The sequence below is a fragment of the Cetorhinus maximus genome, chromosome 2, assembly GCF_964194155.1.
Source record: "Cetorhinus maximus chromosome 2, sCetMax3.hap1.1, whole genome shotgun sequence".
NCBI lineage: Eukaryota > Metazoa > Chordata > Chondrichthyes > Lamniformes > Cetorhinidae > Cetorhinus > Cetorhinus maximus.
Window position 1 is genome coordinate 46943337 of NC_135880.1, and position 12756 is coordinate 46956092.

Consider the following 12756-nt stretch of genomic DNA (forward strand, 5'->3'; position numbering starts at 1 on the left):
ATTTTTGGCTTTAATTGAGGTTGAAAGACTGTTGACCAACCAGATCCATGGAGGCAGATTGCAACTTTAAATATTATAATAAAGCTGTGCCTCATTGTCATTCTGATTTTAAACTTTAACTGCCGTCAACCAGATTTCTCAAGCAGCTGGTAGCCTGATAGCTTCCTTAAGGCGAGGACTTGATGGATTCAGGAGGCAAATGCCTCCCCATCTATCTCCTAGAGTCAGGCCTGAGGAACCTCTAGGATCAGGCCTTCCCCCAGCAACACTCCTTCTGAGGCCCACACCAGGCTCAAATTTTTTCCCCCTCATGTCCTCCAATGTCTCCTACCATGAGGTCTCTGATCATATGCCCCCTAGTGTTGACCACCTCCCAGGAACAGCAGCCAACTTGATTGCTGCCCAACTCCCCTCCCCCAATCGACCCACTGATTGTCCTCCCTCTATTCCCTTGATCGCTGCCATCACTATTCCCGGTGACCCCAATTGATTGTCCCTGTCTGGTTGACTTCACTCGATGCCCCCTGCTCCCTTCCAATCAAAAGCCTCCAATTACACCCCACTCCATTCAAACCCCTGTTGACAACCTTTCCCGTCCCTCCAACAATCAGCTGGACCTCTGGATTGGGAACTGGTCACTGATTTCAGGGACATGAAGTGTGTTAAAGCTCCACGGAGTGTGGTGAAATCCTGAATTGCTGGTTCACATCCCATGAATGAATAAAAAGAATCACATGCATCACCTGAGTCGATGATACCTGGTGAGTCCAATTCTTTACCTAGTCAGCACACAGAGCAGCCTGCAAATTATGGTTTCAGCAGCTTGTGTAATGGTGTTGCATATCCATCCTTATTGAAAAGAAAAATCACATAACCTAGACAGCCATGCAACGACTTCTGAATATACTCATTGCAGGACACTGGGGCCGAATGTCCTACTTCTGCTCCTAATTTGTATGTTCATATCATGAACATTTTTATGGCAGAGGTCGATAGATTCTTGACTAACAAGGGATTCAAAGGTTATCGGGAGTTGACAGAATGTGGAGTTGAGGCCATGATCAGATCAGCCGTGATCTTATTGAATGGCGGAGCAGGCTTGAGAGGCCAAATGGCCTACTCCTGCTCCTAATTCATATGTTTGTAAGTTTGTAAAAAGATAATGATAGCTAATAAACCAAATCAAACTGAAGAAAACTTGAAAATCATAAAATTAAAACCACAAAGTACAGCTGCATACTCTCTCTCATCATGACAGTCAATTAAATTTGCTGATGGTGGAAAAGTCATAAATAAACAAAGCATATGGGTTTGTTTACCGGTGTATTTAAGTATGTAGTCTTACCTTAGGACTTTCCATGTTTGTTGCCATCCACGTAGGTAGTGCATGCAGTTTGAGTCTGGCTGCCACCTGATGCCAGGCTGACAGCAATGCTGACTTCTGAAGGGGTTACCATTGAGTGGTAAACAGCAGGACTCTTCTGCCTCATATGTTGTGCAGCAATTCCTCCCATTCATCACCGACCAATTATGGATTCCAGAGCTGTGCTGCTCCATCACCAGCTCACATACTCCATTTCCTGCATTCAGATTTATTGTACTGGGTATTAGCAGCCACTTTTCTCTCATAAACAGACTTTGGAAAGGTTAAAATGTGCCATACCAGTTGGTGTGTTAGCAACCTGATCTTTTTTTTAAACATAGAATTACATTGTACATTGACACAGAAACAGACCATTTGGTCCAGCCAGTTCATGTTGGTGTTTATGCTCCATTCAAGTCTCCTCCCATCTTTCTTTATCTACACTTATCATTATAACTATCTATTCCACCCTCCCTCAAGTACTTTCACGTCCCCTTAAATGCATCTATATTCGGGTCAAGTACTCCACATAATAGCGAGTTTCACATTCTCATTACTCTTGGCTAAAGAAGTTTCTTCTGAATTCCCTATCGGACTTTTTGGGCCTGTCTTATATAGATTTTTTTTTGTACTTTAATTTTATTTTATCCCAGACCATGTTTGAGAAGGCTAAAATACACCTTAAAGTTATTCATTGTCATTGTGCCCTAGAAATGACTGCCCCACTGTAAATGTTCGCATTGTCCTTTGTCAGCAGGTGGATTACAAGGTCCCTCTACTGAACCATTCCCAATCAGGTGAGCTCCCAATGTCAGGCTCAAATGGACGGAAGCTCACGTTGATTATTGTAATTAAATTGACCCTGGTAGTTCATGTGTTTATCTGATTGGGTGGGTGAACACAAACCCCATTGTGCCCACATCCCACTCGATTTGTTCATGGAGCTGAAAATCATCACTGTACAGATGACATGACATAGCCATATAGTTTTCTCCTGTACTGTCCCATCATTATCCCTTAATCTATAATGAACCACTTGCATCATTGTATATTTCCGCTTACCACACACGAGCCATTGTTATAGTTCCTCTGTGAAAATTAATTTCAAGTCAGCTATCAAGCCTGCAGTCAGTAGCTTTCTTACATTAATATACTCAATGAAGTATCATTACAGAACATTTGTGAAACTAATTAACGAAATGATTATTTTCCTCAGATCTGATATCCGACTTCATAGTGATGATATGGATATCTGCTTCAGTAAGACACTGAACTCCTGCAAAGTGCCACAGGTCCGTTATGCGAGTGTAGAGAGGTTGCTGGAAAGACTGACTGATCTGCGCTTTCTCAGCATTGATTTCCTCAATACCTTCCTCCACACCTATCGCATATTCACTACTGCACTGGTGGTCCTGGAGAAGTTGACAGACATCTACAAGAAACCGTTCACCTCCATCCCTGTCAGGTAGAGCCTAATTTAAATGGTTGTTGAATTTGATAAGAATTTAATTCAATTAAAAAATAAATAATCTTCAGGACGTGGCAGCACTGACACAGCCATGTTAATTGCCCAACCGTTGTTATTCTGAGCAGATGGTGACAGTGGACTTTCTTAAACTGCTACAGTCATAGTGGTGGTAGGGCTCCCATAATGGTGTTAGCTAGGGACTTCTGATATATTAACTTCTTGGCATTGAAGATTAGGGATGGGCAATAAATGTTGGCCCAGCCAGCAAAGCGCACATCCCATGAATGAATTAAAAAAAGCAGTGATTTTTTAAAAATTCATTTACAGGATGTGGGCTTCGGTGGCTGGGCCAGCATTTATTGCCCATCCCTAGTTGCCCTTGAGGAGGTGGTGGTGAGCTGCCTTCTTGAACCACTGATGTCCATGAGGTGTAGGTACACCCACAGTGCTGTTAGGAAGGGAGTTCCAGGATTTTGACCCAGCGAAAGTGAAGGAATGGCAATATATTTCAAGTCAGGATGATGAGTGACTTGGAGGGGAACTTCTAGGTGACAGTGGTCCCATCTATCTGCTGCCTTTGTCCTTCTAAATGGTACTGGTTGTGGGTTTTGGAAGTGCTGTCTAAGGAGCCTTGATGAGTTTCTGCAGTGCATCTTGTAGGTGGTACACACTGCTGTGACTGTGGGTCGGTAATGGAGTGAGTGAATGTTTGTGGATGTGGTGCCAATCAAGTTGGCTGATTTGTCCTGGATGGTGTCAAATTTCTTGATTGTTGTTGGAGCTGCACTCATCCAGGCAAGTGGGGAGTATTCCATCACACTCCTGACTTGTGCCTTGTAGATGGTGGACTGGCTTTGGGGAGTCAGGATGTGAGTTACTCATCCCAGGATTCTGCCTCTGACATGCTCTTGTAGCCATAGTATTTATATGGCTAGCCCAGTTCAGTTTCTGGTCAATGGTAACCTCCTGGATGTTAATAGTGGGCGATTCAGTGATGGTAATGCCATTGAACATCAAGGGGCAATGGTTGGATTCTCTCTTGTTGGAGATGAAGGAAGGTTGTTGATGAAGTAGCTGAAGATGGTTGGGCCTAGGACACTACCCTGAGGAACTCCTGCAGTGATGTCCTGGAGCTGTGATGACTGACCTCCAACAGCCACCTTCCTTTATGCTTGGTATGACTCCAACTAGTGAAGAGCTTTCCCCCTGATTCCCATTGACTCCAGTTTTGCTGGGGCTCCTTGATGCCACACTCTGTCAAATGTGGCCTTGATGTCAAGGACAAACACTCTCACCGCGCCTTGATATTGTTCAAGATGCAGGGAGACTTGGAGGAGAACCTGTAGGGGATAGCATTCTTACGGCATTGCTTTTTGTGTTAGTGGGAGGATGGTATTGTCAAAGTGACCTTGGTGAGCTGCTGAAACACATCATATAAATTGTACACAAGCAGCCACTGTAAAGATTGGGTAGATGGGATAGATATTGAGTTCATTCATAATAGAGTTCAGGAAGTAAACTTCTCTTCCCTAGTTGGCATTGAGCTTTTTGAGTGTTGCGTCTGCATCTATTCAGGCAAGTGTGATTGTTCTGTCATGCTCCTGATGTGGGCCTTGTAGATGATGGGTGGACAGGCTTTGAGAGATCAGGAAGCGAGTCATTCATTGCAGAGTACCCACACTTTCATGCTCTATAGCCACAATATTGACATGGTTAGTCCATTTCAGCTTCTGTTCCGTGGTGACTCAAGATTTTGCCAGCGGTGTTGTCATCAAAGGTCAGAATAGTTGACTGGGTTTTTTCCTGTTCAAGATGGTCCCAGCAATTACGTAGAATGGATGTTACCTGCCACTTGTTAGCCCATGTCTGGATGTTATTTGGGTCCTACTTTAAGCTGGCATGGGTAGCTTCATTATCATAGAAGTTGTGCAAGAAGTTGAACCCTGTGCAAACAGCTCCATTCCTGACCTTATGACACAGGGAAGGTCATTGATAAAGCAGCAGAAGATGGTTGAGCCAGGGTCATTGCCCTCAGGTCAGTCAGGCTCCATAGGGTGAATTTTCTGATGGGCAGTATTGCTACTGCTGATGGGATTTGGGGTGCAAGTTCCAGAAAACTATGACGTCCCAATTATTTCCCCCTCCTTTTGGGAAGACCCTTACTAAGCCTTCATGCAGCATGTACTGAAGGCCTAAAATGAGGACAGAAAGTGCTGAAAATACTCAGCAGGTCTGGCGGCATCTGTGGAGAGAGAAACAGGTCAAGGATGCAGAATTTTAATTTTGCTTTTTGTTGATCTGCTTCACTTCGATATTTGGATGAAGTCCACCTAGCAGCATTTCCACCCATTTTTGCCATGTATTAAAGAGGATCTGTTTGAAGTACCAATGCAAAGGAAAGGAGGAAATATTTAACAATGCTTTTTGGATTAAAAATATCAACATTAATTCTCTTATTTTTCAGATATTTTTAAAGTTGTTTTCATATTTTCTGGATCAGGCAAGGTGGAATTATTAACTTAATGAGAGAAAATGAATAATCATTACTACTATTAGGACAGAGAAACTGACAGTGTGGAATCTCCAAGCGTTCTGTAGAACAGAAAGATCCCAGAGAACAAAGGAACTGTAAAGTGTTTCCCATAATACCAATGTTTGTATCAGCTGAGTGTAGCACTGCTTCTAACAGGCAGTACCCTGTGACATGTCACTGTTATGCTACTGCTCATAGCTGATTGGGAAGCATTGCAATTATGTTCTACGCAATATAAGAAGAAATAGCTAGTGACGGGTAGATTAGCTCCTGGTCAAGCAACGTCATGATTTAAAAATTCTCATCCTTGTTTTCAAATCCCTCCATGGCCTCATCCCTGTCTATCACTACAATTTCCTCTACCCCCAGAATCCACGGGGATATTTGCTCCCATATTTTTGGTTTTCTGAGCATCCATATTTTAATTGCTCCAACATTGGTAGCCTTCAGCTGCCTATGCATCAGGCTCTGGAATTCCCTCCCTACACCTCTCTGCCTTTCTACCTTGCTTTCCTCCTTTAAGACACTCCTTAAAATCTACCTCTTCAGTCAAGATTTTTGTCATCTGACCTAATATCTCCTTTTATGGCTTGGTATCATGTTTCATACTTTGTTTTATAATGCTTCTGTGAAGTGCCTTGTGACATTTTATTACATTAAAGGGGCTATATAAATGTAAGTTGTTGTTGTCATCAAAATCACAGTCCATCCATCAGCACTTTTAAGTGACACACATCATTCAACTGGTTTTAGTTGCAATGTTTACATGTGTGAAGCCCTTTGAAGCTGTGCAAGTGCTAAGGTCTTCAAATGTAATTTGCAACTGTGTAATGGATTCTTGGGCTTTCATCCAGGGCACTTGACTGAGAGCCCAGACATCCATTAGGGTACTGAAACACCTGGGCCCCAGGGAAAACATTGCTTGATTGACAGCTCTGGCTCTCTGATCTTTGCTGTCAATTGCATAATATTTATTGACACAAGATAGAGGCTTCAAGTACTTGCAGTCCCCGCTATTAATACTTTAAAGGGTCTGAATGATTGATACTTCTATTGGGTTATAGTAAAAATGTTTTTTTTAAGATAGTGGAAAGTTATCAATAAATACTTCTTAAATCTTTTTATTATAAATCCCATTGTCATTATAGGGCTTATTGGTTCTATACATTGTATGGTGGGTGAATGGACATGTTAATGCATGAGATTGGCATGGGCATATGAGGGGCCACAGGGATTGGTTGGGGGCATACCTGAGCATGGGGGGATTGAGAGGCCTTAGATATTGTTTGGAGGACATAATTTTGCACTGGGGTCATGAGGGGCAATAAGGGTTGGTTGGGGAACATAACATTGGCATGGGAGCATGAAGGGCTATAGGGACTGGGTGAGGGGGCATGACATGGCATGGGTGGGACAAAGGGAGTGTGAGGGTGAGGGCGGGAGAGCCTTTCTGTTTTTATTATAGCTGGGGCAAAGTTCCACAGCACTGCCTTTTAAACAGCCCACCTTCACACCCAGCAGCCCCTGTGGCTGCCCCCGAACTTTTTCCCAGTCAGCTAGCTTGACTGCCGTCCGCACTTGCACCCCCACCTCCCCACAACCTCACCCTCCCAAACCCCGGAAAGAAAATCCTGTCCTTCCTGGCACTTTCTCCCAAGGTGGATAGGCTGAGCTGGGAATTTTCCTGACTCTCGCCACCTGCTTCGCGGGTGAAAATCCAGCCCTCCATGTTTGTTGCCATGTCAATTGGGCAGGCCATGCAGTTTGAGGATGGTTGCCAGGTGTTGCCAGGCTTACAGCTATGCTACCTTCTGAAGAAGCTACCCTGGAGCTATAAACAGGGCAGCTGTCCTGACATATAACTCCAGCTGCAGCTCGTACACTTCATCAACTATCAACAGAGGATTCTAGAACAGTGCTGCTCCATTACTGGCTCACACACTCCATTTCCTGCATTCATATTTATTGTACTGGGTATGAGCAACCATTATTTTCTCCTAACAGCCTTTGGAAAGGCTAAAATATTCCAGTAAGATACTTACTGTCCTTATGCCTTAGAAGTGACTGCACCCCTGTAAATGTTCCCATCATCTTATGTCAGCAGATGAATTAACAAAATCCAACTTCCCAGTTCCCAAACTGATGAGCTCCCAATCTCAGGCTCAAATGGGTGGAAGTTCACATCTATTATTATAACTAAATTGAACCTGTCAGTTACAGGGGGAGAAATTCATTTGCCATATAGAAAAAAAATTACATCCTATAAGCTTGGCTTACATTCAGGCCCACATTACACAGGTGATATTATTCTGGGCAAGTTCACACTTGACATTATGTCATGTAGGACAAGTAAATTTCACTAGGAGATGCACCATTTGCTATCTATTGATTTACTCAAATGTTACGTATTAAGCCAACCAATAAGTCCAGAACAAGGTGGTTAACCACCAAATGGTTTATTTATAATCTATCTCAATATTTCATATTGACATTTGATGGTTATCATTTGTACAGTGGGATATATCCTGGAGTCCTGTGGCAATTGATTTGCTTCAATTATCCAATTCAATACATTCCCTTTTCATTCATAGGTCACTGGAACTGTTTTTTGCAACTAACCAAAGCAACAGACCTGAGCACATGAATGATGGAAAGTCCCCAAGGCTGTGTCGGAAATTTTCTTCGCCTCCTCCGCTGTCTCTTTCTCGGACGTCCTCTCCTGTCCGAACTCGGAAACTTTCACTCAGTTCCCCTGTGAATTCTAGAATAGGAGTTCTTGACCTTTCCACATCCTCCACATCTAGTACTTCTACCTTTGCTTATAGCCCAGCTACCTCTCCACCTCCCCTAGCAAGCAAAACACCACTGGATCTGAGCAAAGGTTCCTCATCCCCAGACCAGTGTCCTCTGTCCACAGAGGAAAATTCAGAGCATCCCCGCATTGATATTTGCAGCAAGTTAAGAAGAAGCATCAGGAGAGGTACAGAAAATACTTTACTTATTTATTATTATTAGATTTTGTCCCTCTTCTATGATTGCCTTCTTTTTCTGCTAAGTTTCGCTCTTTATGTCAAATCCTTTGAGGCTACTTGCCAGTACTTATTCTCCTGATTACAGACTTCATCACTGCCTTTAATGTTGTCTGTGATAGGTCAGCAAATAAGTTCAGTTCAATGATCAGTTTTGTTAAAAAAATATATATTTATTGCCCTATTTATCTCTTCATTTAGCTAATATTAACCACCCCAATTAGCACAGATGGATGGCTTACCTGTGGACATCTCCATGTACAATGTTAACCCTTAGCAAACCACCAGGAGCTGTATCTAAGAAAAGTGGGTAAGTTTGCCACTCTCTGCGACTTAGCTGAGATGGCCAAACATCCACTGAACATAAGAAATAGGAGCAAGAGGCGCCCTTGGACCTTCGAGCCTGCTGCGCCATTCAATAAGATCATGGGTGATCTTTTACCTCAATTCCACCTTCCTACTTGATTCACATACCCCTTGGTTCCCTTAGTACAAAAAACATATTGATTTCTATCTTGAATATACTCATGACTGAGCATCCACAGTCCTCTGAGGTAGTGAATTCCAAAGATTTGGAACCCTTTGATTGAAGAAAGTTCTCATCTCAGTAATAAATGGCTAACATCTTATTAAGAGTGTGTGTGGCCAGAGAAAACATCCTGAGAAGCCCCTTAAGAATGTTATATGTTTCAATACACCTCTCATTCTTCTAGAAGTGTAGGGAGTGTAGGCCCAGTCTACTCAATAAATCTATTCTATTCAGTAAACATTGTCCCTAGACTATCTGGCTAAATTTAATAGATTTACCTGCCAAACAGGGCTGTGTAGGAGTGCATTGTTGAACAGCTATACAATCCAGTGCTCCATATAATCAGAGACATGGTGTTGATCAAGGCCAAGGCAGCCGTGATGTGTCATTTTGAGAAAGAATGCTGCTGTCCAAGAGAGTTATCACTTCATGACCCAACCTATAATTGAGAAACCCAGTAGGAGTATGGCATGCAATTTTTATGGCCAGACAGACACTATTTTTAATGCAACAATTGATTGTTAGAATTGTGTTAATATTGTTCAGCAAATATTTAGGATAATTTTACCATGCTCATTTTTAGTGTATTTTAATTAGCTTCATTTTAGCAGTGTTATTTGCATTGTATGTTTTCCACTGACTGTCATTAACTGAATATTGGAGGTAGTTGAAAGCTAGTCAGAAATCAATGGGTGTTTCCTAGTAAAGTTAAAACAAAATATGAGATGCCCCTCATAAGAGGTTGGTGCTTTAACTCTTTCATTGTCCTTTTATGATGATAGAGAGGTTTTCAGTTTATTGTTATTGTTATCTTTCAACATTCTCTCCAATGGGTTCCAAAATCTGAGGTATTGCTCTGTTTATTAAAATATTTTTTCACAGTTTGTTGCAGGAGGGGAATTTGGTGCAAATAAGCCAACAGTTTGGAAAAAAAATGAAATAGCAATATTTTGTTAAAATTATTTCTGCTTTTACTTTTTATACAAAGGAACCTTTTAAGAGACCAAATCACTGACTTGTTTTTTAACAGCCATTTACTGTCCTTATTAATTGGGCTCCATATCTGGGATTTTCTATCATTACCTAGAAGATCGAAGATTTTTTTGTTTGTGTTGACATTTTAAAAAGACTCTGGGCATTATCGTAATGATTTTGTTACTCTTGACATTATGTAATTCGTAAGGTATTACAACTCTCTATGATGTAAGCAAATAGAACTTTACTCGGTAATTGGTGGAATGGTATTCTGGATTTGGTCTTTGTTCTTGTTTTCAAATTGACCTATGACCTTGCCTCACCCCACTTTGTCACTGCATGGCAATGCTCTGCCTTACTGTGCCAAACATAACCCTACACTCCAACATGTACCCTCCATACTACCAGCTCTGGTCTTCTCCATGTATTCCCCTCAATTTGCTGCACAGTAGATTTAAAAAGAAAGAGGGACTTGCAGTTACATAGTGCTTTTCACAAGCTTGGATGTCCCAAAGTTCCCCTGGTGTAGCCCATCTCTCTGCTCATTTAATCTAAGGGATACAAACTAGAAGCTTTATGGTGGATAATTGGTTTAGTCATTGATCGCCGGATCTGGTGGCACCACATAAAGCATTTTTGGGATTCGCTCTGTCTGCAAAACTGCTCACTAATTCACAATCATCTTGCAAAGCAAATATAACTCGAGTTTCTTTTCATTACAAACTATCTTCTTAAACCCTTCTCCCCTGTATCCTCTTCCCTCACCTCAAACAACCACTGCAAGAAACTCGTGGACTTCTTTGTCACTAAGATTGAAATCATGGACAGAATTTTCTGCCTGTTGGGCGGGCGGTGCGGGAGCGGGCGTGGGTGGACGTGGGCTCAATCGCCGCTCACGATCGGCTCCGCGCTGCTATTTTACCCGGGCGGGCCAATTAAGGCCGGTTCAGCATGAATTGCAGCTCCCGAGAACAGCAGGAGTGGGCGGGCGGCAGCGGGACTGCAATGGCCGCCAGGTCCAATGGCGACCCCACGGCCTGTTTTAAAAAGTTGCTGCAGCCTTTGAACGGCTGTGAATCACGGCCAGTGGAAGGGCTTCCCAGAGCGCTGCTGGTGAGCAGGCCAGGCAGGAGGGTAGGACAGGGGGCACAGTGTCCCTCGTTTTTCCGATGATTGCCTTGCTGCACTCCTCGGAGGTGGTAGCAGCACAGCGGGAGGTCCTCGTACCCCAGGACAGGAGGAGGAGGCCCCCCACATGACCAAACGTGCCTGGGAGGAGGTGGCAAAGGTGGTGAGCTCCCACGACGTGGTGTGACCTGGATCCAGTGTCGCAAGCGCTTCAACGACCTGTTGTGTTCGGGAAGGGTGAGTACCATGTTGGCATTGGTCACTTAACCCAGCAAGTAGGCTTTTCCCCCGGTGCCACACCCCACCCAGGTCCAAGTGTAGTGACGGGATTGAATCATTGATGGCATGTGTCCTTTGCTGGGTGGGCCAGCAGATATTGCCCATGCCGAGGTCACCCTGAGAGGGTGGTGAAGAGATGGGTTCTGCCCCCGCAGCATGTGGTACACTGAGACCCACATGACTGTTTTGGGGGTAACCTGGAGGAGCTGCACCTAGGCGCAGTGCTGGAACTCCAGGACATGTTAAAGCCGGGGTGATGACATGCTGGGAGGGGAGCTTCAAGGTAACATGGCACCAATCGACCTGCTGTCCTCTGCGCTCCACGTACTCGCACCTCCTTGCAATGGAAAGTTAGGCTGTGTGGTGCCTAATGTGACATAGGCAGCATGTGGCCAAGGGCAGGGGTGTGTGGAACAGGCCTAGCATCTTTGTGTGAGTGTTCGGCAGCAGCGGGGTGAGGAGGCACTGGAGCCCTGCAATGTCCCAATCTGGTTGGGGTGGGATGGCAGCGAAGAGATTCCAGGTACAAGTAGTACTAATTAATGCTCTTCTCTCCTTTTCAGGAGAAGAATGCACACAATGCCGCCGGGCGGGTGAGGACTGGCGAGGGCCGGCACAGTTTGCGATTCTCAGCAGCTTCGAACAGGAGGCCCTAGATTTGGAGAGGCGCCATGCGCCCAGGTCCACTGGTATCGGTGAGGCTGGGGTGCCACGGGCAGGTATGTTTGCCCAGCAGTGAGACATTGTTCTCCCAACAGCCATGGCAGTGCTGAATGTTCAGTGATTGAAGTTTGCAACATGGCTTGACCATTGCTTATGGAAGAATGAGCGCATAATGATCCGGGGGACAGGGATGCACATTGACACTGTCTCCACGTTAACTAATCCTTGTCCATCCTTTCAGCATCAGAGGAGCAGGGCTGGGAGGAGGAGCAGCTGGAGCCCCCTCTCATACCTGAGGGCCTGAAGTCACACTAGTGTCACAACATCTCTGCGAGGCAGGCACCAGCGCAGATACTCACACCTCGGTGGGAATTAAAACATTGGCTAGTGTCCTGGGGCACTGAGGTGAGGGCACTTCACGGTCGCTGGAGGAGCTGGCAGAGACAGAGTGCCCATGGCGCCAGCAGTCGGAGGACTGCAGGGGACCAGGCACATGCTCAGTCGGGGCCTGATGATGTGCCTTTGGATGCAGCAAACACAGGAAATGTGGCAGGGTGTGCAGGAGCATCTGGAGATACATGAGGCTATGCATGGCTTGGTGTCCATGTTGGAGGAGTCTACGCGGACGATCGCCGATGAAATGAGCCTCATGGCCAAGCGCCATGCGTGCTCCTTGCAGAGAGTGGCGACTCTCATGGAGAGGCTCCTCCAGGAGGCCAATCAGGGCTTCCCGGGGATGTGTTGGGACCAGCAAGCCCTCACATCAGCATTGACCTCAGCTGGTCAGTG

General features: G+C 44.6%; 1 protein-coding gene across 1 annotated transcript in view; it reads left to right on the forward strand.

Annotated features, from left to right (window-relative positions):
• rasgrf2b (Ras protein-specific guanine nucleotide-releasing factor 2b) overlaps positions 1-12756 on the forward strand; it is a 266898-nt gene that overhangs the window by 156693 nt on the left and 97449 nt on the right. The window contains exons 14-15 of the mRNA XM_078564491.1: positions 2580-2828; positions 7956-8344. Of these exons, the coding sequence (XP_078420617.1) occupies positions 2580-2828; positions 7956-8344 (638 nt within the window). The remainder of the gene's footprint in view (positions 1-2579; positions 2829-7955; positions 8345-12756) is intronic.